This window comes from Alosa alosa, chromosome 13, assembly GCF_017589495.1.
Source record: "Alosa alosa isolate M-15738 ecotype Scorff River chromosome 13, AALO_Geno_1.1, whole genome shotgun sequence".
Classification (NCBI taxonomy): Eukaryota; Metazoa; Chordata; class Actinopteri; order Clupeiformes; family Clupeidae; genus Alosa; species Alosa alosa.
Window position 1 is genome coordinate 11,766,285 of NC_063201.1, and position 26,646 is coordinate 11,792,930.

General features: G+C 46.9%; 1 protein-coding gene across 1 annotated transcript; it reads right to left on the minus strand.

Annotated features, from left to right (window-relative positions):
* Positions 1 to 160: 160 nt before the first annotated feature.
* mms22l (MMS22-like, DNA repair protein) lies at positions 161 to 26,574 on the minus strand. Its single transcript, XM_048260056.1, has 26 exons — positions 26,503 to 26,574; positions 25,966 to 26,164; positions 25,726 to 25,851; positions 25,587 to 25,639; positions 25,298 to 25,385; positions 24,079 to 24,256; positions 23,850 to 23,943; positions 23,511 to 23,641; positions 23,130 to 23,243; positions 22,429 to 22,599; positions 21,266 to 21,334; positions 20,629 to 20,748; positions 18,122 to 18,357; positions 14,500 to 14,776; positions 13,599 to 13,831; positions 8,312 to 8,478; positions 7,973 to 8,150; positions 7,503 to 7,615; positions 7,064 to 7,206; positions 6,675 to 6,831; positions 5,461 to 5,624; positions 4,557 to 4,768; positions 2,184 to 2,350; positions 1,270 to 1,366; positions 978 to 1,145; positions 161 to 677 (listed from the first exon to the last, which is right to left on the minus strand). The coding sequence occupies exons 1-26, from the start codon at positions 26,531 to 26,533 to the stop codon at positions 602 to 604; spliced, it is 3,762 nt and encodes a 1,253-aa protein (XP_048116013.1). The 5' UTR covers positions 26,534 to 26,574; the 3' UTR covers positions 161 to 601.
* Positions 26,575 to 26,646: the final 72 nt, after the last annotated feature.

The window sequence follows — 26,646 nt, forward strand, 5'->3', positions numbered from 1 at the left end:
TTTGTTTGTATCAACAATTGCGAAGATGATCTCAGGGATTGTAAGTTATTTTGACACATAAAAGGATGTAAGCTGGATTCCTAAGTACAGATCAAGCCATCTTTGGATTGTGAGGTGCCTGCCAACCCACCCTAATTTCCCATATAAACAGTATGAGTAATGTAGAACACTTGTATGACTCAAACATATTGTTTTGCTTTATTTTGACACTCTTTACAAACATAATATTTCAATAGACTGTACAGCAGCTATACATTATATACATTAAACATACGCACACACACCAAACTGCATGGACACATGAAGCTGTGTGTTGGTCAGAGAAAGATAGTTACACTAGTGTGACTTTCATGATATTGATATGCAGGACGAAATGCTTAAATATGTAAAATATTTGTACATCATGTCTCATCATGTCATATGTACAACGGTCACTAGAGACTGTTTGAGGACCAAAAATATACATTCCCCCAAGCAGCAGCAGTCCCCCCAGAGGAGGAGTAGGGTGGAGATGTAGTGTACTGACAGTAGAGGTGTCACTCCACCTTTTTCCCGAGGGAACTGTGATGACCGGCAGTGTGAAAGTTCAAAGGTCAGGACATCATTCGGCATCCAAGCAGACCCTCTCAGCTTGGCCACTCTCTCCCAGTTGGCATAGCAACCTCTTGTAGGCATTTCTGTAACACACAGACACAAATCATATCACATTAGTGTAGTGGGTGTAAAACAATTCTACACAAGGCACATAGTATGCAAATCACATTACATGGGTTTGCAGTGTATGAAATTATGTATGTATACCCTAACACTCTCTCACTTACCCACCACATTGGTGTATAAAGTATAAAATAATGTATGTGCACACACACAAATCACTCCAAATCCCATTGCATGGCTATATAATGCACACATGCATGTACTATATGCATATTTCACTGGCGTGTAGTGTGTTGCTAGAGGTCAGACAGTGGCAGTACCGTAGTGAGGTGTTTTTCCCCAGGCCTCTCTTCTGTTCCAAGTTCCTCAGGCTTAATGACAGAACTGGAATTAGAACCTCCACGGAACTCCGGTCTACAAGCGATATGGCTTCTAGAACGCCATACATCTGCTGGTCGTATACACCCTCATTCTCCTCCACAAAGGTCCTGCATTAGACACACACACACAATTTACAACCACCATTTGTATGGACCTAAACCAGCCCCCAGACAACCCATGTGTGTGTTCCAGCAACTGTGTTTGTCGAGTCTACTGGTGCATGGCACACACCTGAGAATGGAGACGGTCTGGTTGCAAGGGCCTTGAGCAGACGAGGAGCCACATCTCCCCACCACCAGCTGAACAGCCTCAGTACTCAACCGCCTCACTGGGAGAGAGAGAGAGAGAGGGAGAGATAGATGGAAGGAGAGAGAAAGAAAAAGAGATGGAGGAAGAGAGAGAAAGAGGGATAGAGGGGAGGGGGGGGAGAGTGGATGGAGAAATAAAGGAGAGGAAAAACAGAAGGAGAGAAGAAGAGAGGGGGGGGGTAGAGGGTGAATGGGGAAAGAGGAGAGAGAGATATGATGACTAAAGCTTCAGCGTGGGAACTAAAGGAGTAAGAGAGAAATGCTAGTGGCAGACGGTTTCTCCTCTAGCTCCCACTCATCTGCAGAGTCATGTAATCATGTGAGGTGGCGCCCCTGGTGTGTGTGTGGTGCTGAGAGGGTGAATCAGCCTGCTTGGGAATCAAAGGCCATGATGGCAAGAAAAAACTGCCCTTTTAACAGCAAGAAACCTTGAGCATGTGACATGTAGACGGAGCTGATAGCCATCACTCTAGTCAACGCTTCCTTTTTCACCAGCTGTGCAGCTGCACGTTCCAGAAGTATCCATCTATGCTCTGAATTGCTTCAAATCTGCATTTTCTCGATTTTTTAAATTTTTTTTTACCAATGTCACTTCTGGGGCGCTGAAAACCTCATCCAGAAGAAATGCAGACAGATGTGTTTCCCACAGAATTGAATTCTATTTGTGGTGGTAGGTTTGCAGAATTAACTTGAATGCAACAGTTTTTAGCAAATTAGCGCAGCGTGGTTATGATGCTACCCAGATATATGTACATCATGTCTCATCATGTCATATGTACTACGGTCACTAGAGACTGTTTGAGGACCAAAAATATACATTTTTGGTCCTCACCTCACCTTGAGGCTCGTTGACCAGCATGAGGCAGCGCAGGAGGGCGGGCAGGGGGAGGGACAGCAGAGCGGGCTCTGTGTCTGGGCTCCGCCTCAGCAGCTCCAACAGGAAGGCAAGGACGGCCGCCAGTCGGGGAGGAGGGGCGTGGCCTTTGAACTGCAGGAAACTGTCGCTGTGAGACAGGAAGGAGGAAGTTGAATCAAACATGTCAGATAGGTGATGTTAAGACACTAGGCGTGCTCGTCTTCATGCAGATCTGTGCAGATTTGACTTGATGTGATGCATGCTGGGTTGAACACAATGGAGCTCTCCATTGTGTTCAACCCAGCATGCATCACATCAAGTCAGATCTGCATGAAGATGAACACGCCTACTGGCTGTGTCTCAGATGCCGTACTGTACTTCTGCACTTACAATACCTAATTTAAGTGCATGAGTGCGTTCACATTGAAAATTCCAACGAAACAAAGTGTCCTGCTAGTCCCTGGGTGGTACTCTCATAACGGTGAAAAAGCGGAGTGTGGAATGCTGGACACTTTTCACCCTCAACAGACGCCAACTTTGTGAAATTTGGTACACTTATGGCCAAAGGTAGTCCAAAAAAAAAAAAAAAAATTCATGACATCAGCTCGGAAAACAAATACAAGAAAACGCAAAGTTATTAGAATTGCTTACTATGGTTGAGCAAGAAGGAAAATGTCTCGGGCGAGTGTTTCTATCTATAGTGTTAATTTAGTAATAAATTACCATGCCTATTTTTCATGAGTGAGATTCGCCTTTTGGGTTGTTGCAAAGGAGGCCGCCGTGATTGGAGAATATGATAGTGATTTTTCCGCTATTGGAGGTCCGAATTTCGGAATATCCGATGTGGCATGAAGGGAGCAATAAAGGCTCAAGGATCCAGTTCCTGTGAGAGGCTTCTGGTGTGGAGACTGCTTGCTGGTCTTGTTGCTTCTCAGCCTGGGATATTGTCTTGTCACTTTGTGCCTCTTGCCTTCATTTAGTGTTTTGTTGTGGTATGTCTTGATGTAATAAATCCCACTGGTTGGGTACATTTTAAAAGGTGTTATTATTTATTAGGAATTAGGGTCAGTGGTGGGTTTTTGTTAGCCTCTACAGGGCCACCTAAGGGTGGGGCTTAACACCTGTGAAGCTGCAGAAAGGTACATTAGCGCTAAGGGTAAAAGCTATCGGTTGGTTAGTCTTAATACAAAGACGGAGACATTGTCATTATCATTTGTCTGAAATTTGGAAAAGAGGAAAGGGCCAGGGAATTGCAGACGCAAATATTTTGTGCTAGTCTTAAGTTCTCTGCCTTAAATTGTGAAATGCTGGATGCTGAAGAGAATGAGATCACAAAACAAAAACACTTGAGGAGATGGGAGGATGTGTGGCCCACAGAGAGCGACAGTGACAGTCACAACAGCATGACTGCACTCCGCACTCTTAACACCTGTGTGTGTGTGTGTGTGTGTGTGTGTGTCTCCTTCCGAGTCACAAATTACTGTCGGGAAGCTGATAAGCTCTCAAACCACAACTTCAAATCTCTTAAGTGTCTTAGTTTACACTGAATTTGCCAAAAAGTGAAAAATGTGAAAAATAATATTTCTCACTTGTGTTTTTGTGTTTACTTAGCAGTTTTCCCCCAACAGTTTTCCATCCGAGTTCTAGATGCAACAAATGGTAGACGATGCAGGCGTGGAAAGCTTTTGGTTACACTCTTACAGCACAAACAAAAAAAAAAGCCTGATGCAGTGCCACTGTTTCCTCTCACTCATTCTCACGTCACAATCACACTACAGCCACAGGAGGATTAGTCTTATGTAGTCTCCGACTTAGAAAAGTTTCACTTCAAAAAGAAAAAACTACTTTTAACAAAGCTTTTCTTTCAGAATTGTGTAGTGCTACAATATGTATGAACTTCAGACATTAGCGATCATTTGAACTTAAATTCACTACATAGTAGGCCATAATAATAATAATAATAATAATAATAATAATAATAATAATAATAATAATAATAATAATATAAGTAGTAGTGGTTCAGGTAATAGTGCTACTGTAAAGCTCTCTTGTGCGTATTGTGTGTATGACCGGTAAAGCTCTCTTGTGCGTATTGTGTGTATGACCGGTAAAACTAAAAGAGCACTTGGAGAGTGCAGACCTCCAAGACCAACATCTTGAAACGTCAGCAAAAGTAAAACTAAATTTGTGGATCCGACGTGAAATTACAATCTGCTTCTCAGCCTGTGTTATAGGTTTTCACCGGGTTACATGAAATTCAGGCTAAGAGTTTTCACCGTAACCCTGTTTACAAACAAACCACACTGAAACCATGACCTCCACAAAGGAGGGAAACAAAGCTCAAGCGAACACACCTGATCACTTGAAGGATGTTCCGCCTCAGTCCCACCCCTCTGGGCGTGGGTGTGGCCTCACAGGCAGCCAGCAGGACCGGGTGATTGGCCACTGCGCCCATTGACGGCGCGGCCGGGAGGAAACGGCTCAGGTATTGGCTGATGACGTTGCGCAGCTGCTGTTTAAGATGCGCCCCCTGAGACTGGGACACGCCCACTGCCACTGAAAGACCCTATCAGAGAGAAGAGAGGTGGATTTACATTAATGTGTGAGGAAGACTGATTAAAGAAACATATTTGATTCTAGCTTGATGTTGAAACTCAACAGCCAAACACAACACTCCATCCAATGCTTCTGAAACGTTTCTGATTGGCTTGAATAGTGAATCGATCAGTCTGATCCGATTTGTAACCCATTTACAGAGCAAGGACTTCATACAAACCCTGAAGTTTTATGTTTTCTACATGCATACTAATAAAGGCCCATGAGGAGAAGTTCAATGAATTCGACAAAAGTGTACTGGATTATAATCAAGGACTCACCTTTCACTAAACTGACAGAATGATAGTACTTTAAATTAAATAAAAAACCCCAGCTGTATCCAGCAGTGGCAAAGTTTACAGACTCAATTCCAGCCATCGTAAATGTTTTGTTTTTTTGTTGGCTTTTTGCCTTTATTATGATAGGACTGTGAAGAGACTGACAGGAAGGGAGTGTGAAAGAGAGATGGGGTGGGATCGGGGAAATGACCCGGGCCGGACTCGAACCCGGGTCCCCTGTGGGCAAATGGACCCGAATGTAGTGCGGGCGCTGTAACTAGTCGCGCCCCAGCACCAACGAGCATTGAGTGTTTGTTTCTCGGGCCTCCATATGGATGGCAGGGCAGGGCACGGCAGGGCAGGGCAGGGCAGGGCTCTTTCTCACCTGCAGGTAGAGCGGCAGGCTCTCCTTCAGCGCAGACAGCACCTGTGTGGGGGGGTCCTGCTGGAAAAGCGAATGGGGGAGCAGCAGGGAGTCGACGATGCGGAAGAGCAGCTGCTGAGCTTTAGAGGTGGCCAGCAGGGGGCTCCAGTGCTTCACCAGACAGCCTGAGTGAGGAGAGGATGGAGAGATGGAGAGAGAGAGAAAGAAAGAAAGAAAGAAAGAAAGAGGTGGAGAGGATGAAGGAAAGGAAGAGGGAAGGATGAAGGAGAGGAGAAGAAAGAGGTACAGAGAGAGGGGAATGGGATGGGGAGGAAGGATAAAGGAGAGAGGATGAAGATAGAAAGAAAGAAAGAGAGAGAAAGGAGTGATGGAGGATGAAGGAGAGAGACAGGGAGGGAGAGGGAGAGAGAGTACATGAAGGAGTGAGGAGGATGAAGGAGAGAGAGAGAGAGAGTACATGAAGGAGTGAGGAGGATGAAGGAGAGAGAGAGAGAGAGAGTACATGAAGGAGTGAGGAGGAAGATAAAGGAGAGATGAAGTCAAGAAGGAATGGAGGAGGTAGACAGAGATTGATAGACAGGAGAAGACCGAGGTCAGAGGTCACCCAATCACCATCCTTCAAGAACCTCTCTTTCTGTGTCTTGTGTGATTGTGAATATTTGAGCTGAGCCCACACACACACACACACACACACACACACACACACACACACTCCTTATAATCTCTCTATGCAGAACCCTCTCATCCTTTCCACAAACGACACCCCAACACCAACGTCCACCCCCACCCTTAGGCCTGACCACACACAATCTTTGTCTTGACCTCCACCTCCTGTTCCCAGCCAATTCTCTCCTCATACATCAGGCCCCGCACAAAGAGCCCGCCCAGCCTCCTGAACAGCACACTAGTGCCATGGGTGCCGTTGGTGCTCTCTGTGATGCCAGGTGGCACCACGCCAGTGTTGGCATTCAACGACACGCAGGTGATAAAACACAGAGCATGTGGCTAGGCAGGGTGGCACAGCCATGCCACACACAAACAGAAACACACAAACACAAACACACACACGGTGGAGGCCAACCACTGCCAGCTCTGCTTTTTACTAACATCAAGGTGCTAAAAGAGTGAAAGCGCACTGGTTCGTGCCACGTGGTGCACACACACACACACTCATACATACACACATACACACACACACACACACACACACACACCTACTGCCCAGTAGGACAGCTGGAGGCCCTCCTGGCTCTTGTTCAGCTGGTAGGGCTTGATGTACTTGAGGATGTCGCCAACGTAGTCCAGAGCCCGCGCCACCATGGATGTGCGCTCGGATAACAGCTGCAGGCCTGAATACACCCTGCCCACTGCCTGGGGGAGGGTTAAGGGATGGAGGGAGGGAGGGGGGGGAGAGAGAGAGGGAGAGAGAGAGAAATGGGGTAAATCCATGAATTTTTGTGGCTATACACACAGTGGAGTACACTACATGATGCTGGCACACCCATTTGTATTTTCAACCATAAGAGAGTTACAGGCAATGTCTGTCTATCTCTGTGTGTGTCTATTTCTCTCTTTCTGTGTGTGTGTGTGTGTGTTTGTGTACCTTAATGAAGACGGCGAGTGCTGGTTTGGGCTCAGGTTTAACAGCAGAGGGCTGCAGCCCTGCTCTCTGCAGCACAGACTCCACCTCCGGCAGCCTCAGCACAAGCCTGGTCAACTCACACAGCTGCTCATCAAGAGTCCTGCCTGCAACACACACACACACACAAACACGTGAATATATATGTGCATACGTATTTGTGTGTTATAAGTATTGTACATTTGTAGTATTCCTGTAAGAAATAATAAAGCAGAGAGGGAATCCAAGACCAGGACAACTCAACTCTCTCCCTCTGTCTTTCTCACTCACCACACACACACGCACACACACACACACACACACACACACACACACACACACACACACACACACACACACACACACACACACACACACACACACACACACACAGTCTCAGCTCAGGAGGCACATATGGGCTCACCTGTTCTGCTTTCCGTGCCATCCGTGTTCTTGTGCAGGTACTGCTGCAGCACACACCTGATCCAGGCACGTACACACACTCCCTGAGCCGAGCTCACACTCGCCACCACCTCACTGATGAAGGGAGGAAGAGGAAGAGAGAGAGAGAGAGAGAGAGACACACAGAAGAGAGAGGGGGGGCAGACTTAACACAGGGCTAGGACAGATATGTGCCTTGGTCCTTGATTGTGTACGGGTGTATCAAGGTTCAAGGTTACTTTATTAGTTCTCCCAAGGGAGAAATATGTTTCAGATAAAGGGAATAAAGGCTGCCACAAGTACAGCACAAAAAAAACATCACACTTCACATTGCTCTCTAGCACAACAAAGTCCAACAAAGAGCCTCAACATAAGGCTATGCCAGAAGTCAGAGTGTTTACTGTGGCATCATATTTTAACATCGCCTGCTGGGCCACATGTGATGCCTCTCACCTGTTCTGTAGCAGGTGGTTGAGGAATCGGCTGACTAGTAGGGGGTGGAGCATCTCGTCCCAGCCGAAGCTGTGCATGATGGACTGGACTGGGTGGGGCTGGAGTTCCTGAGGGGCAGAGCCAGGCATGTCCAACGCAAGGACGGTAAACCCTATAGAGACAGGCGAGATGAGAAGAGAAGAGATGTGAGAGAGAGAGAGAGACCGAGACCGAGAGAGAGAGAGAGAGAGAGAGAGAGAGAGAGAGAGAGAGAGAGAGAGAGAGAGAGAGAGAGAGAGAGAGAGAGGGATAGGTGGATGGTGAAAGTTGGAGAAAGATGGTGCTGCCAGCCAGCTGTATGAGGTGTCTGAGAGAGGCGCAGGCTGCGCAGGAAAGGGAAGAAGTGAGTCCAGAGTGCAGAGGCCACCGCTAGGTGGCGCTCTTTAGCCAGCGAGGGAGGAGGCGTCCAGCCAGAGGAGGATGAAGGACCAGAGGATGGGGCCTGAGAACAGCGCTGGTGAACGCGCCTTCAACACAACACACACACACACACACACACACACAATTGTTTAATCACATACACTTCAAACAAAAGTGCACACTTCCTCTTGATTTTTCAACTCTCCACACACACACACACACACACACAATTGTTTAATCACATACACTTCAAACAAAAGTGCACACTTCCTCTTGATTTTTCAACTCTCCACCTCTTCTCTTATCTTCTTTGCCTGTTTTCCCTCCGATCTTCTTTCCTGCCTTCCTCTGCATCTTTCCCTCCATCTCATCACCTCACTAACTCTCCATTCCTTTCACCCCCCCCCCCCCATCCTCCCTTCCTTAACCCCCCCTTTCTCTTCTCCTTACTCCTCGTCCTCTCCCTGAGGGGATTAGGGTGAGAGAGTGAGAGTGAGAGTGTGTGTGTGTGTGTGTGTGTGTGTGTGTGTGTGTGTGCTTTCTGAGACACGCAGCAGCAGGAGGAGGATCTGGAGCAGAGCAGAGAAGTGTGGAGGGGAGAAGAGACGAGCTGAGAACAGGAGAGCAAAGGAGCAGAGGATGGAGAAGAGAGGAGAGGAGCAAAGAGGAGAGGAGGGAGAGGAGAGAGAAGAGGAGAGCAAAGGAGCAGAGGATGGAGAAGAGAGGAGAGGAGCAAAGAGGAGAGGAGAGAGAAGAGGAGAGCAAAGGAGCAGAGGATGGAGAAGAGAGGAGAGGAGCAAAGAGGAGAGGAGAGAGGAGAGCAAAGGAGCAGAGGATGGAGAAGAGAGGAGAGGAGCAAAGAGGAGAGGAGAGAGAAGAGGAGAGCAAAGGAGCAGAGGATGGGTGAAGTAAAGAGGAGCATGCAAAAGAGAGAAAGGAGAGCAAAGGAGCAGAGGATGGAACAGAGAGGAGAGGAACAAAGAGGAGAGGAGAGAGAAGAGAAGAGCATAAAAGTGGGACGGAGAAGAGAGAGGAGAGGAGAGAAAGAGGAAGGAGAGAGGGAAGGGAAGGGAAGGAGACGAGGGAAGAGGAAAGGAGAGGAAGAGCAGAGGAGTGGGGAGGGGAGAAGGGGAGGAGAGGAGAGAAGGGGAGGAGAGGAGAGGAGTGTGCAGCAGTGGGGAGGGGAGAAAAGGAGGAGAGGAGAGAAGGGGAGGAGAGGAGAGGAGTGTGCAGCAGTGGGGAGGAGAGGAGAGGAGAGGAGCGGAGCGTGGCACAGGGCTGATCCCTGGAGCGGTGGCTGGGCCCGCGGCGTCTGGCATTAGCCCCGATAAGCAGCTGAAGGAGCTGTAATCTCATTTAGACGCCAGATGATCCCCCCCCTGTCCCCTCATTCTGCACCATGAAAGGAGCACCGCACAGCAACGCACAGCACAGCACACCGCACCACAGCAGAGGGATGTGTGTGTGTGTGTGTGTGTGTGTGTGTGTGTGTGTGTGAGGGATAGGGCTGTGTGTGTGTGTGTGTGTGTGTGTGTGTGTGTTTGGGATGACCACTACACATTCACAGAGGGAAACAGGCATATCGGGCACAATGAAAAGGAAGACATAGATCACACACACACACACACACGCACCCTCCCTTGGAAATGTAAAGACCAGTCAGAAGTGCAACCACGTACACACACATACACGCACACACACCCTTCTGTGCCTTCCAGCAAGGTTGCATCTAATCCAGCGCGCACTGAGACAATCGATTAGAGTCTGAATTCATTAAGCTCGTTACTGCGGCGGAATGGGACTTTCACACACATCAGGCCTCATTGTAGCAGACGTCACCAGAGACCCCACTTAATCCTCCTCAGTGCAGTGCCTACACACACACACACATACGTGTGTGCATCAAACATGCAAGTACATCAGACACACAATGATAAACCCACATCAGACACACACACCAATGTATACATCAAGCAAGTAAGCAGACCAGATTACACCCCCCCCCCCCCACCCCCACCCCACACACACACACACACGAACAAGAACACATATATGCCTGGACATCATATCCAGTGATACCAAGCCCTGTTAATCCCTCAGTGAGGCATACACACACACACAGCAAGACATAGGCCTACACCATTTCCACAGTTGGAGACCTTTCTTAATTCACCCTTCTCTCTCTCTCACACACACACACACACACACACACACACACAGTTAGAGCCTGTTTAATCCTCCCCTACGTGCCATGTCTTAAAGCACATGGGAGCACTTGCTGTGTAGCCTTGCCGATCACAGATACACACACCTAATATCTGCAACATGCACACCACATTAAGACTACACTCAAACACACACACACACACACACACACACACACACCCATACTAATAACACCCATACACACATACTAATACACACAAATCAGCCAAACACACAGAGGATTATACCTACAATCGTACCCTTTGCAGTCAAACACACACACACACACACACACACACACACACAGCTGACTGCAAAATTATACATTAACATGTCTTGTTCCCCAAAACATCACATGAGACTCCTGAGAAGGCACCTCTCATACAGTAATATTTCTTCTTACATGCACATACACACACACACATACACACACACACACACACACACACACACACACACACACACACACACACACACACACACACACACACACACACACACACACACACACACACACACACACACACACACACATACAAAGGGGTGGTAGGAAGGGAAAGAGAGAAAGAGAGAGAGACCTGAACAAAAAAGGTTCAAAGTAGCAGAGAGAATGAAATGAGAGAGTGCATGAAAGAGCGAGCGAGAGCGAGAGGATCAGTGTCATACCTCGTACTCTGCCCCATGCGTGGGCACTGAGCTCTAGAGAGTGTGTGTGTGTGTGTGTGTGTGTGTGTGTGTGTGTGTGTGTGTGTGTGTGTGTGAGGTGGCACAGCAGCAGGGAAGCTGATTAATTGATCGTCCAGAACTTGATTAGCCGGGCCGACTCAAGGCACTGTGCCATCGTAAGTCTCTGCGGCAACTCTGTTGCCCTCGACAACCCCCTCCACCCCCTTCCCTTCCCCTCTCCTACCATGCACGACCGGCGCCACACAGGGGGAAGGTCTCCGCACCACACGCCCACGCACGCATGGGATCATGGGACAGCATACGATGAGGGGCATTAGGCACTGATTGGCGCGGTGGGTTCCCGCCCGCCACTGGGCAGAGTGGCCGCGGGTCTCCTGAAAAGGCTAATTTAGCCGAGTGTTGCGCGGAAGTCTCCGCTCTTAATGCCGGTGATAAAGCAGCGGTCGGCCCTGGCACTGCCGGCGTAATTGGGCGTTAATTGTGGCGCACGAAAACGCATTAATCACACAGATACAACAGAACACGGCACCGAGCGAGAGAGAGAGAGAGAGAGAGAGAGAGAGAGAGAGAGACAGAGAGAAAGAGAGAGAGAGGTGGGTGGTGGGGATTACGATTCATTTCTGGAGGGACGAATTTAAGTTTTTTTTTTTTTTTTTAAACTGGGTCAGCATGGTCTTTGTAGCAACATGAACCCATCTGGGAGGCGGCCCTGGCGCTCAACGTTCCTTATCGGCCATTAATGTGCAAATGAGGGCCCTCCAACCCCCCCCCATCCCAAGCCGGGAACTCTGGGAATTAACAGCGTTAAGGAGAATCAGAGTTTTGAGGGGCCACCACTGAAATGAGAGAGGATTCTTATCATTTCACCTTGGAGTGGAGTAGTGTGAGTATGTATGCGTGCGTGTGTGTATGTGTGGGCTATGTGTGAACTCAAATGCACACACACCTGTGAATGGAAGTGTGTATACAAACTGTGGAGTGATGATGCATCTTGTAGTCTCAGAGAAATGAAACGCACACCAAATTAAGTGGATGCATAAAATCTCTCCAAAAGATAAACACACACACACACACACACACACACACACGTACAAGTACTCACACACATAGCTCTTTTCACAAAGACACCTGGTTCTCAGGCACTCCTCTGACCTGTCCTGGGCGTGTGTGTGTAACACACACCTGTGTCCCAGCAGTGAACCCGGGCTGGCCTTGCCACTGCGCCGACCCAGCCTCACTCCAGTCCCTCCAGTGCACCCTGCTGCAAGGCGAGGCTACACCCAGAGGAGGGGCCCCTGGCTGGGGCACCAGTGGGGGGCCTGGGCCCAATCCCCGCCCCAACCCCCCGTAAGTCTAAACAGGCCTCTGCCAGCACCTGGACAGGGTGACATTGGGTCCCGGAGAGGAGAGGAGAGGAGAGGAGAGGAGAGGACTGAGGAGAGGACTGAGGAGAGGACTGAGGAGAGGAGAGAAGAGGAGAGGAGAGGACAGGACTGGGGAGAGGAGAGGACTGGGGAGAGGAGAGGAGAGGAGAGGGATGGAGAATGGGTGTGTTTATCTGGCAGCGGCGACAGTAGAGCACAATGAGGCTGTGTGTGTGTGTGTGTGTGTGTGTGTGTGTGTGTGTGTGGACTGCAGGGGGGGACGGAAAACTAACATTACACACACACACCACCACATCGCCATAGCAATGAGGAGGTTTTCACTGTGTGGCAGGAAGGACAGACTTAAAACGATCACAATTCTGCATGGAATTTCTTCCGATAATTATATAAATGACAATAAAAAAAAAAAAACAGCACCATTCACTGCTATCTTCTTGGCCATAAATCAGCTTACAGTCTGGAAAACCATTGAAACACAAAGAAGTAAAATGTAATCCTAAGCACCATCAGCAACTGTCTAAGGAACCACAGAGTATAGACCCTTTCAACAATAAAAACCAAATCAATGCTTGAACTTTCTATTTGGGCCCCAATCTACTTCCTCTGCATTAAGATAACATATGGAATGTTAAAAAGGAAGTCTTGTGGGGCCAACTATGATGCTGATAATGGAACTCTTGAAAGGGTCTATATCTACTGTACCGTGCATGTCAAAATGTGTGCATGTGTGCATGTGTGGATGTCTTTGGAGAGCTCACTAAGCTATATCTGTGTGGAGAGCTACATGGATGGAGAAGAAGAGGATGATGGGAAGATTACAAAAAAGAGTGACCAACAGAGAAGAGTTGATGGAGAAAGGATGAAACGAGAGAAAAGTCTGAGTGGTGTGTGTGTGTGTGTGTGTGTGTGTGTGTGTGTGTGTGTGTGTACACGTCCTGGCTGCGTCTCACCTCAGCTGTGCCAGTGCGGTCTGTAGGAAGCCCAGCGTGGACGCCAGCTCGGACTGCCTGCAGGCGGGCAGCAGCATGGCGAAGCCCTCGTTGAGCAGCCTCTCCTCGGCCTGGCAAAGGTGCCCGCTGGTCTCCAGCACCTCGGTCACGCCATCCAGGTATGCCCCCAGTGGCTGCCACAGCGCCAGCTTGCGTGACGGCTCGGTGGTCTTCAGGTAGAACTCGCGCGCCACCTACATTTACATTTTACGCTTTTAGCTGACGCTTTTTCCCAAAAACACTTATCTTACAAATAAGGACTGATATTCAAGCTACAGCACAAAGAAAAACCATAAATGCTGCCTTTTAAATACTAGGCCAACCTTTACATGTTCATGTTTACTTAGCAGATGCTTTTATCCAAAGCATTACAATAGCGTTAAAACTAATCAGGGATGGCACGATACAACTTTTTTTAATGTACCGCTAGCAATATGACAACCTTTAGTGTCTGCTGATGCTGATGTCAATCCGATACTGCCTTTTACCCTCTATTAAATCAACTATGCTGGTAATACATTTGCCTGGATACATGCTTGAAAGGCAGCAATGGGTTCCGAGTTTATGATAATTTTAGCTTTTAACGGAATCGATGGGGTCGGATTGGTAGTTTCTTTACTTTCCAATATCTGATCCAGTACTTTTGTCCAATATTGGACCAATACCAATCGTGAGTATGAGATCGGCTTATCTTTACAACTAATAGTTTAAAAGTGAAGTCTAATAAATTAAAATGAAAAATCATAGTAATAGACTAGACAAATAATAACATCCAATACAGGATAACCAGATGATGATGTAGGAGCTCAACCAAAGGATGATGTAGAGGTTTAACCAAGGAATGATAATGTGTAAGTGGCACCTGGGTGAAGGAAGTGGCGAGGCGGTCGGCATGGGCGCCAGCGTCCAGTCCGCGGCCCACGTACAGCAGCAGCAGTGCCAGCTGGCCGCGCCATAGCAGGGCCCGGTGCGCCGGGGGCATGGTGCCCGCCGGGAGCAGCGCCATGAGGTCGAAGGCCCGGCCTGACGCGTCCTCCAGCTCGACGCTGCGGGCCAGAACCAGGAAGAGGAGCAGGAAGTTCATCAAGCCCAACTCCGACAGCTCCGCCATGCGCCTCTGGTGGAACTTAGAGTAGATTCTGACGAGGAAGGCAAATGCTTATTGAAATACAAGGCAAATGTGGCACATTTCATACACAGACAAGGAACAGAAAAATACTCACATAATTAAAAGAAAGAGGAAGAACAGAGAAAGGTGACATAAAGAAAGAGAGAACAAAGAAAGAAAATAAAAGAGAAGAGAAGATGAAAAGAGCAGATAATGAGAGAAGAGAATGAGAAGAGAAGAGAAGGAGAGAAGAGAAGAGCAGATAATGAGATAAGAGAATGAGAAGAGAAGAGAAGGAGAGAAGAGAAGAAGAGAAGGTGAGAAGAGCAGAGAAGGAGAGAAGAGAAGAAGAGAAGGTGAGAAGAGCAGATAATGAGATAAGAGAATGAGAAGAGAAGAGAAGGAGAGAAGAGAAGAAGAGAAGGTGAGAAGAGCAGAGAAGGAGAGAAGAGAATGAGAAGAGAAGAGAAGGAGAGAAGAGAAGAAGAGAAGGTGAGAAGAGCAGAGAAGGAGAGAAGAGAAGAGAAGAAGAGAAGGTGAGAAGAGCAGAGAAGGAGAGAAGAGAAGATGAGAAGGTGAGAAGAGCAGAGAAGGAGAGAAGAGAAGATGAGAAGGTGAGAAGAGCAGAGAAGGAGAGAAGAGAAGATGAGAAGGTGAGAAGAGCAGAGAAGGAGAGAAGAGAAGATGAGAAGGTGAGAAGAGCAGAGATGGAGGGAAGAGAAGAGAATGAGAGAAGATAAGATGAGAAGAGCAGAGAAGGGAGAAGAGAAGAGGTCCAGAGAACAGTAAAACCCATGAGAGGAGAGGAGAACCAGATGAGTGACACATCCTCCTGTGTTTCTGTCTGATGGAGGAAACTAAAAAAAGCAGAAACAGCTCATTCTCGTCGCGAGAGAGAGTGTGCTCATCGCTCTGGGAAAGCAAAGTAAGGTGAAGCTGAGCGCACCTACTTCTGTCCGAGTGTGTGAGAGAGTTTATGAAAGTAACTGATCTAAGCATATAATCCCTCAGGCATTGTGTGTGAAATGCCTTTAAAAGATCATGCTAAATGTCAGAAATACTCAGAAATACAGCAGCTTGTCGCTCTCTCCCTCTCTCTTGCTCACACACACACACACACACACACACACACACACACACAGCAGCACCAGGGAAAAATCAATACTCTCACTAACCCCCCTCTCTCAAACACAAACACATCACACACACACACACAGAGCTGTTTCCCTCCAAGCAGAGAACCCTTTGGACTCCATCAGAAGATTGGCATGAACACACACACACAGACACACACACACACAGACACACCCACACGCAGAGAGAGCTGCTGAGATGGTGGGTTACATCTCAGCAGCTGCTGAAAAAAAATACAAAACAAGCCCTGCTGGATGATGGAGCACTAAGCTCTCTAGCGCTCTGTGTGTGAGTGTGTGTGTGTGAGAGTGAGATGGACAACAATAACGTAAAGAGGAAAGTAGAGGACAGAAAAAAGCAGAGGCACTGACACAGGAGTTAAAGACCAAGAGTGACCAAGCAAGACAGCAGGAGAGAGAGAGTGTGTGTGTGTGTGTGTGTGTTTGTTTGTTTATCCCGGACAGCTTTTCCTCAGCGGGGGAGCAGATGCTGGGGTGAGTTTGTTGGCACGGACCCCCTCCCTCCTGCCACGCTCATTAATGCGCCGCATGCCAACCCCCTGCTGAGCACCACGCCCCCTGGGTGAACTTCGGCCTCCTCGGAGCATACGTCTCTCTCTCTGGGTGTGTGTGTGTGCGCGTGTGTGGCTTGGGCCTTCCTCTTGGGTGCTGGAACTAGCCCAGCCCAGCCCTGCCAGTTTCATGGCTGCCTACCCCCACCCCACCGATTCCCAGAGTTCACCCCCCACACACACACACACACGCCGCAGAGCCATTCGTTAAGGCGAATTAACCACCGTGCTCGTTAGCTAATTAGCCTCTGTGTCTGCTGTGCGGCCAAGCACGTTCCAAACAGAGGGAAGTCATTATCCGGATTTATATCCTTGCACACACACACACACACCACCAGATCGGATCACACCATTTATGGCGCGTGTATATGTATGTGTGTGTGTGTGTGTGTGTGTGTGTGTGTGTGTGTGTGTGTGTGTACATAGCAGGTGGGGCACTTTCATCCAAACCAGGGCCAAGCTGCGAATCCCAAATGTAGCTCAGTGTGCACTGTAGGTGTGTGTGTGTGTGTAGGTGTGTGTGTGTGTGTGTGTGTGTGTGTAAAAAAAAAAAAAAAAAAAAAAGAGTAACGGGGTGAACTGAGGGTGAGTCCTTCCAGTGTGCAGTGCCGTGGGCCTAGCAAAGGCTACAGATGAGGGAGAGGCAACATCAAGCCATGAAAGTCTATGAAAGACAATGCCAGAACCATAGCAACATAAGTCTGATTGACAGAAGGCAAATGTTTATGTGAAGTAAAATTTGTATAAATCTGAAAATCACTAGGGAACTAGGGGAAACGGACAGAGAGGGTAAAAACAGAGCTGTTACGGCTTCTACACACAGCTGGAGACGCATCCCATTCACTTCACATGGGCTCACGTCATCCGTTGCCGAACTGAATTGTGGATCCGTTGCGTCGCGTTTCTCCCGTTGCTCGCGTTGAGAAGTTCAGCTGTTGCTGCACCGACAGACGGCACCGTCCAATCAAGCCAATCGACGGACAGCACCAACCAATGAAATTACAGTTATACTTCAAGTAATTTGCATAGCTACAGTCGGGAACACCCACTGGCATGCGTTGACGGAACGCAACTGTGTGTAGAAGCCGTTATATGCTAATGCTGACGCAGATCAGGAATGAGGGTAAAAACAGCTGTTAGATGCTAATGCTGACGCAGATCATGGAAATGGCACTGATACAAGGCCATGCAGAGCTGCTCATGCCAGTGTACAACAGTACACTTCCAATGTCAGATAACTCCACTAGCAAAAACACTTGTGTAAGCACTAAGCAGCATTAGGATTAGATTTACAACTATTGGTAACTATGTGAAAAGCAAGCAAAAAACTTGCAAACACTGCCAAAAGCCCAGTTGGTACTGAAAAAAGCTTGCCAACTGGCTCTATTTTCAAATAATTGTCAGTTTTTCTTATATTTCAGTAGGGTTTTCTGACCTGAACCACATCAGTGCATAGTAATGGGTTTATCGGTCCTTCACATGACCGTATTCCAGCAATAATAATATTCAAATTAATTTGAAGATGATACCAAATAGTTGTTCAGTTGTTCAACAACAAAAGATTGCTGCAAAGGTGTCAAGCTGCTGTGTGGTGTGTAAGCAGTACAGCGAGCGAGCTGTTCTTGTAGTAGTGAGTGAATGAGAACTCCAGTTGCGGCGGCGGTTCCTGACCTGCCCTTGATCTGCCTCCAGGGGGCTCCACCTGCGTTTTCCTGGCCGAGGTGTAGGGCGAGCACGCGCAGGAAGATGGCGAAGGAGCTGCAGGCGCGGTAGAGCTGCGTGTGAGCGGCCGAGCCCAGCGGCGCCGGAGAGCAGCAGGCTTGCGCCAGCTCCAGCAGCGACAGGGGGCCGCGGCCCACACTGCCCAGGCCGCTCACACCCAACCAGGGCACGGCGAAGGATGCGTTCTGGGGGTAGGGTGGAGAGACAAGCGGTGATGAGAGGGGCTCCAGGTGAACGAGGAGCCAGATGGAATAAATTAAGAGACTCATCTCACTGTCCGACTGCATAATGTTCTAGAATGTCTGACAGATTTGACATCAGAGCATATTCTATAAACAGGAAGGGACAGTTTTCCCATACATGGATTAAGACTAGTTCTCAAAGAGTCCAGTGTTTCCCCTAGAATTTTTTTCCAGCAGCGGTTTTGTTGATTGTAGGAAGCACCCCGAAACATTTGAAAAAATGACTCCTTAAATGGTGACTTCTGGTGGATTTTGTGAAAGAAATGGACAGATTGAGTTACAAATTATGACATAACCATCAACACAAGCATGATTATTGCAGTACTTGAACAGGATTATTCATGTTTTTCTTTCACCTTTTTCATTTACATTATTAGTATTAGCCACTGTACAAATGTACACTGTAGGCCACTGTACAAACTATTACTATTTAGAATATACAGTGCTGTGCATAAGTTAAGACATTTATATATAATGTATTTATTTACGATACATGATGCATTAAAAAATAATTGATGTCCTATTTTTTTTTTTAATTAAGGCATTAAGACAAAAGGCAAAATATGTTTTTTATTCCTCCCTTTAGTCAATTTCAGCATGGGTGTCTTAACTTTTGCACAGCACTGTATAAACTATATAGACTTCTCTTTCATGCCATTACACTGTATTGGTGCTGTGCAAGTCGAATTGAGTGCCTGTCACTTTAATGCCGTGACGGCCCGTGACGCTGTTGTTCATGGTGCATAAGAATATGTGGATGAAATTAATTATGTTTCCCATGTCATTTGGTAAAATAAATGGTCAAAAATTCGAAGAAAATCTATCTTGGATTATAGCAGATAAGTGTCTTGTATCATATCTATAATTTTGGTGAGCTCTACAGGAATTACAAACTCTCTCAGATGTAAATGCTTGCGTATCCTATTACTCAAATTCAATTAAACCCACCAATAGGCTAGCTAGACCTTAGTTTCACAGCCTAGGTATGTTAGCAACACAGGGCTTGAAAGCATTGCCTTTATCACAAACAAAAACGAAACAATGCGTGGATTTATCTGGGAATAGGCTACTGAAGGTAGGGGCGAGCTATCTCGCTGGCGTGTTTAATTTGGTTCCTTGGTTAAAGGAGAATTCCGGTGTGATAGTGACCTAAAGTGTGTTGAAACATGATACCGAGTGTGAACGTATGTTTCATAGCTCACCTCGGCTTGTCCCCTGCACTCAGAAATCTGGCGCTAGTTAGCCACTGCAACCAACACCGTGTTTCGTTGTGGTGCCTCGGGCATCGGCAAAATTCCTTACTGTCTGTATAAATCGTCTTGTAAATAAACTACCAGTGCTTTTTCAAAGTTCTCTATGTCTCGTTTTAAATGTCAAGGCCCTCGGAAGTCTACCAATGAAGTATGGAGCTACTTTGAGCCTCGTAAATGGTGTAAAACAGTGATTTATTTGCATGGCTAGGCCGACGCCCGAGGCACCACAATGAAACACTGTGTTGGTAGCATTGGCTAACTAGCGCCAGATTTCTGAGTGCAGGGGACAAGCCGATTCCTGTGAGCTATGAGACATACGTTCACACTCGTGATCATGTTTCAACACACTTTAGGTCAAAATCACACCGGAATTATCCTTTAACATAATGTAGGCTACGTTTTTTTGCACAAAATTGCGTCTGTTAATAAACTTTTGTTAATAAAATAAACACAAACAAGCGTGATCTCCTGTGGAATCCCTGACTGCGCCTTCAACATTAGCCTACTATTATTTGTTGACATGAAACCTGAACGAACGGCAGCTGTTCCTGAAGTTCACTTGTGTCTATTTTTTTTTTTTAAATTAGGCAACTTTTTTTGCAGTGGCCTTGAATTCCAGGAGCGGCGCTGCGCCGCTGATGAATACATTGTAGGGGAAACACTGGAGTCAATCTCCATTGAACAAATCTTTTAGTCTTGGAATAGGCTTAATACACACTGGCTGCAGAAGCTAACACAAACATAGCTACATAGCACCATAATGCTTTGGATGATAATAGGGGTCCACAATGGGTAAGGTCAAGTGATAGCAATGGATATAAGAAAGAAACATGTAATAGGTATGAATGCTGTTAAGATAAATGGACAGGACAGGTAAATAGCTAGTATTCTAAGCATGTCTGTATCTCCAAGGCTGGTTTGATTTCAGGAGTGTGTGTGTTTGTGTGTGTGTGTGTCTCACCAGATTCTTGCTGTAGTACTCCCAGAGGGTCGTCACCGCACTGGTGTTGGGCTCCCACAGCATGGTTAAACTCAGGCAGCAATGCACATGCATCCGGATCTGTTCCTCCTGAACACTCCCCTACCACACATACACACACACACACACACACTCTAATTGAGCTGATCCACCTCAAGCCACTAGCCACTATGGTACCATTTACAGAGCCAGGATGGTGTACAAGCAACATTGTTGAACAAACAGCTAGAGGACTGAGTACTTTATTGAGTTTGCTGAAAACTATATGAGAATCATGGGCGGCATCTTTGATACACTAATGAGAATAGTTATTCAAGAACTGCTGAACATATTTCTTCAAATTGTTTACACCTTTCACAACAGCTAAAGTAGCCAGGCAACTACAGCGTTACACTCTGAGGGCATGAACATGGGGGCTTACAGACATGGGGGCTTAGAGTGTAGTGCTGTAGCTGCCTGGCTACTTCATCTGTTGGAACTAGCAGCTTGAGCTAGGTAAAACCAATTGTTTTTTGGGTTTTTTTCGTACCGACAGTACTCAATGACCTCGAGAAACGGAGATTGATGTGAAAAATCGCCAGATTTCTCCATTTAGGAGGAATAAAAAGGGCAATCCTACCTTCGGATCACAGGTTGACTTCAGCAGCTCACACACAAAACTCCAGTTGTGTTCGAGTTGGAACTGTTTCTGAAAGACATTACCACAGAAACCAGTGCATCACATCAACAGGTGATCCACAGGCCCAGATATACTTTCAACCACATCATTTTCAAACACAGCTCAAGCCATACTGTCTAGTGCTGAAGGCCAAACCAGCTACATGATGAATCAATTCAATCACACAACATTTGTGAAGATACATTTTCAATAGCCCACCTGTGGTGTAATTTTAGTGAGTCAAAAATGAAAAAACTTCAAGAGGCTTATAATGATGCACTGAGAATTGTGCTTAAAATCCCTAGGTGGAGTAGTGGCAGTGAAATGTTTGTGTCTAACAATGTGCTCACTTTTAACGCTGTTTTAAGAAATGTTATGTATAGATTCATGTGCAGATTTCTGGCCATAGCCCTCAGTTAAATCGCGATGATATGGTTGTTCTCTTTGAATGCTTTTTGACTGTGTTCATGTAGTGAATGTGTGCATAACCGTGGTAAATTTGGTTTTAAATTGGATCTTGGGCATTTACATTTTAAATTAAATATAAAATGACAATTTTTTTAACAAATCCATCCCTCGTAGCCAGTGCTAAATGGATTTTTTGAATGTGTCGAATATCCAATGTCCAATATAGAACTTTATCGCGATATGTGCATAACTACCCTACATCAGAACTTCCTGTTTTTGCAAATTAGTGCCAGTCTGTCATGAAAGAAAATGAATGGATGAATTTGATTAGGACGGTTAAACCGAGTGGACACCATCAGCTTCACACAACAAAGGTGTGAATTTACTCACGTTTTACACTTTTGTGTTCAGACATACATTCACTCGCACGACATCCAGACTTAGTACTAGGGGGCAGGTGGGTAAGGCCCAGGTGATGTCTAGGGGGCAGGTAGGGTAAGGCCCAGGTGATGTCTAGGAGGCAGGTAGGGTAAGGCCCAGGTGATGTCTAGGAGGCAGGTGGGTAAGGCCCAGGTGATGTCTAGGGGGCAGGTGGGTAAGGCCCAGGTGATGTCTAGGTCAAATAATGTGTATAATTGTGTTCATACATATAGCCCACCCGCATGAAAGGGGCTTTTGATATACACTCCCAGGCATAGACTGGCTGGGTGGCATACCTCAGTATGAAGCGAGCCGTTTCGGCTGTACTGGCCCACCTGAGCCAGGTGTGTGACCAGCCACCAGGTGAAGCCCAGTGGGTCTTTGCAGGTGCTGGGAAGGCGCTGCTCCGCCGCTGGCGTCCCCTTCAGGAGACTCTGCAGAAGCGGAGTCACGTAGCCCCAGAACGACTGATCATGGAGAGGAATAAGGTCAGCCAGACAATAATATCAGAACACAGAAACAGGACGGGTATAATTGCGTTTGTGAGTATATATGTTTGCGCATAAGGGCAATGAGAGAGAGAGTGTGTGTGTGTGTGTGTGTGTGTGTGTACAAGCGTGTGTGTGTGTGTGTGCGTGTGTGTGTGTGTGTGTACAAGCGTGTGTGTGTGTGCACATGTGTGTGTGTGTGTGTACAAGCGTGTGTGTGTGTGTGTACAAGCGTGTGTGTGTGTGTGTGTGCACGTGTGTGTGTGTGTGCAAGCGTGTGTGTGTGCACGTGTGTGTGTGTGTACAAGCGTGTGTGTGTGTACAAGCGTGTGTGTGTGTGCACATGTGTGTGTGTGTGTGTGTGTGTGTACAAGCGTGTGTGTGTGTGCACGTGTGTGTACAAGCGTGTGTGTGTGTGCACGTGTGTGTGTGTGTGTGTGTGTGTGTGTGTACAAGCGTGTGTGTGTGTGTGTGTACAAGCGTGTGTATGTGTGTGTTCCCTGACTCACAGGAGTGTGTGTTGTCTTGCTCCTGTGCTCTAGAAGGTGGATGAGGAGGACCCAGAGCTCTTTAGTGCAGAGGCAGTAGTAGTGGTGGCTGGACAGGGCCTCAGTGGGCCTTACCTAAACCACATGACCATCGCCACACAAGAAGAATACAAGAACACATAGTCAACATCAACACTACGTGTACTCACAGCTATAATAAAAGGCAAATACAGAACATGCAATAGCAAAAGCATAGGCAAAACAAATACAATTCATTTCAACAAATTGGGTGTTAAATACTGATATCAAAAGGTATCAAATGCACAAACACAAAACACCCATAGTCTTCAGACTAATTGCAGTTTATGCATACACATCATGTGTACAGGCACACACACACACCTTGCTGTATTTGTTCAGGGCCAGGCCGATGAGATCACAGAGCAGGCTGTTGAGGTGCTCCTCAAAGAGGCTGACGTTGGTGATGTTCTCCCCTGTCAGGTTCACAAACTGGTGTGCGTACACCACCTGACCTGCTCATGAACACAAACGCAACACAATACTCTCAGGCAGCCACATAACATAGCAGGGCAGAGCACTTCCACACCAACAACCACCATCGGTCTTACCAGTGGGATGATGCCATAATAATCTCCCCGTTCTACTGTATTTACGTGGCTATAGCTATATAGTCTGAAGTGGTTTAATCTCATATGTCCAAGTGTCATTGCGCCTGCTTACCCATCGTCCTCTGGCCCAGCAGGTGTAGGATCTCCAGCACAGACCAGTGGACGTCCAGGTGGAGGTGCAGCAGGTGCCAGGATGGAGGAAACAGCTGTGGAGCAGACCCCCCACACACACAGGTCAGTGGGGTCTCCTTCTCGATCATTACTCACATTCACCCATTACTCATACCAACCCGTTAAGTGCCTCTCTCTCTCTCTCTCTCTCTCTCTCTCTCTCTCAGTACCTTGCCATGGTGTTGTATGGTGAAGGCACTCTGGACATTGGCTGGGAGGTCTTTGAGACGGCCGATCAAGAGTGTGATTCCAAACAGCTCCTCAACCAATGAGGAGGGGAGCTGAGCCTCTAGTTCTTCATATGGGTGAAGGGGTCCCTCATCAAGGCCCTGTGGTGCATCCAGGAATCTGCAGGTAACACATAAAACATTAAAATAACTCACCTGGCCTCAGCTGTGGCGCAACTGGCTGGGGCACCTGCACCGTACGCCGGCGACCCAGGTTCGATTCCCGCCCCATGGTCCTTTCCGGATCCCACCCCGACTCTCTCTCCCACTCACTTCCTGTCGTTCTCCACTGTCCTATCAAATTAAAGGCATAAAAAGACCCCCCCCAAAATTTTTTTTTACTCACCTGTCTCCTGGGCTGACAGACTATTGTCAGTACGACAAAAAAACGGAAACAACCGGTTCTACCTAGCTAAAGTTGCTGCAACCCACAGCTAATGGAGCCAGGCAGCTACAGTGCTACACTCTGGGGGCATGAACATGGGGGATCATGAGCATGCCCCCAGAGTGTAGCACTGATTCATGTCTTATGGTAGGCACACATTCCATTGAGGTATTCATGCAGTGATAGTGTAACCAGAGACTTTCTAATGAGGAGACACAGCACTTAAAAAATCCTCCATAGAAATACATGGGGTTAGTTTGTAACGCCAATATGGCAGGTGTCTACACATATCACACCCCTTCTGTGGCAAAACGACAACATGTGAATACATTGAGCCAATCATGTGCTGTATTGTGAATACATTAAGCCAATAATGTGGTGTGTTGTGAAGACATCGTGCCAATCATGTATTGTGATCTCGCCGCTGGAGCAAGACTGGTGTCGTGAAGCCTAGCACACGCGCATTTCTGACGAAATAGATGCCCGATAAGTGCCCAAAAAGCATTGCAATATGGCCGCCGAGTGGAGAGACTTGCCTGTAACCAGTGTAACCAGTATTGTGCTGACTGAGCCCGGTCTCAGCTTGGGCTCAAACCCATAAACATGCTCGCAGCACTTCGGATTGGGAGGCAGGCATTCTAGCAAGGAGGCTCAAACACATGGTTGCAGCATCTGATGCCAACACATCTCTGTCAGGTGTCAGGAGAGACGTTAACTTGTTGCACAGCAGTACCTGCTTGCTAACACTATAATAGGATACATTTACAAGTGGTTTACCTGCTTATGAATACTTTCACATACTGGAGGAACAGGACACACTGCTGTCTGAGGTCTTCTGCTTCATAATGTAGGCCACTGGCTTGACCTACAATATAGTGGTAAGACAAGTATGAAAGACATGGCACAACTGTAAAACAGCAACCATGACCATCAGAACATGACAATCATGCTATTTAAAAACAGCAACACACAAGAGACTGTTGTGACCTGATAGGTCTGATATATGGATAACTACAGCATTTTTTACATTGCTTCATGTTTAACATTTTGCAACGAAAATGCTCACCAAAGTCATGGGAGCTGCACTGTACCAGGCTTTCCAGTTTAAGAACTTTTTGCCTGAAAGGAGAGAGATTATCTGTATTTACCACATAATCTGATGAGATATAAATAAGCATATGGAAGTGAGCTACTATTAAGCTTACCTAAATAAGCCAAATAGAAGTTTAGTGGATTCCACCAGAGCTGTTTCTGTCACCCAAGAAAAACCAAATATGTCAACAGTGTCTGTCTCAAAGTCCCCCGGAGCAGGATCGAGTTTCAGGAGTAGCCTGAGGATCAGAAGGCGATAAAAATAAAAGATAAAGAGGTTGTACCGAGCATATGTTTGTAATGGTGTGATATGGGTTTGAGTGATACCGTAGCACTAGACAACCGTGCGGTACCTCTTCAGGGCTCCCCGACTAACGTATCCCTCTGAGGAAAGTGTTTTTGTTTCGTCTCGGCTCAGATTTAATGTTGACGCACAGCTAAAGCATGGAGGCTGGTCGTGGACTGAAGCATAGAGGCTCTCTCCGGCAAAAGGCGACACAGGCGGTGTAAGGGATTCACTAAAGTCATCTTCCATTTCAGTGACAAGTCGGACTGCAAAACACAGTATTAACTTGTAGTTACTGACTTGTAATTAGTCTGTGCAGTGCACACAAAGGAACATTTCCGTACAAGCAATGCTGTTGTATCTACAGTTTTGGGGAAGCCAATATTTAGCATGCTACATTATGTAGAAGAACTAAGATAGCTGTAACGTTAAGCTAGCTAATTTGAGTAACATTTGCCACAGCAATGAGGGTCACTACAAATTACAGACTCAAAGACGACCAGAACACAGTCGCCGTAACAGTTCATATGAGTGTAGTTTATCTTCAAATATTGAAATATGGACATAAATAGAGTATATTACATGAAAAACAACGTTAACTTACATGCCTGGCCACTGTTGATACTTCCTTTCATTTGTTTCCGTTTCTCCCGCGCGAGTGCTTGACAATACAACGCATGCGTAGTACTGTGACATTTTACTAGTATAAATCTGTGATTGGCCAGAAGTTCTGCAGAGAGGCGTGATC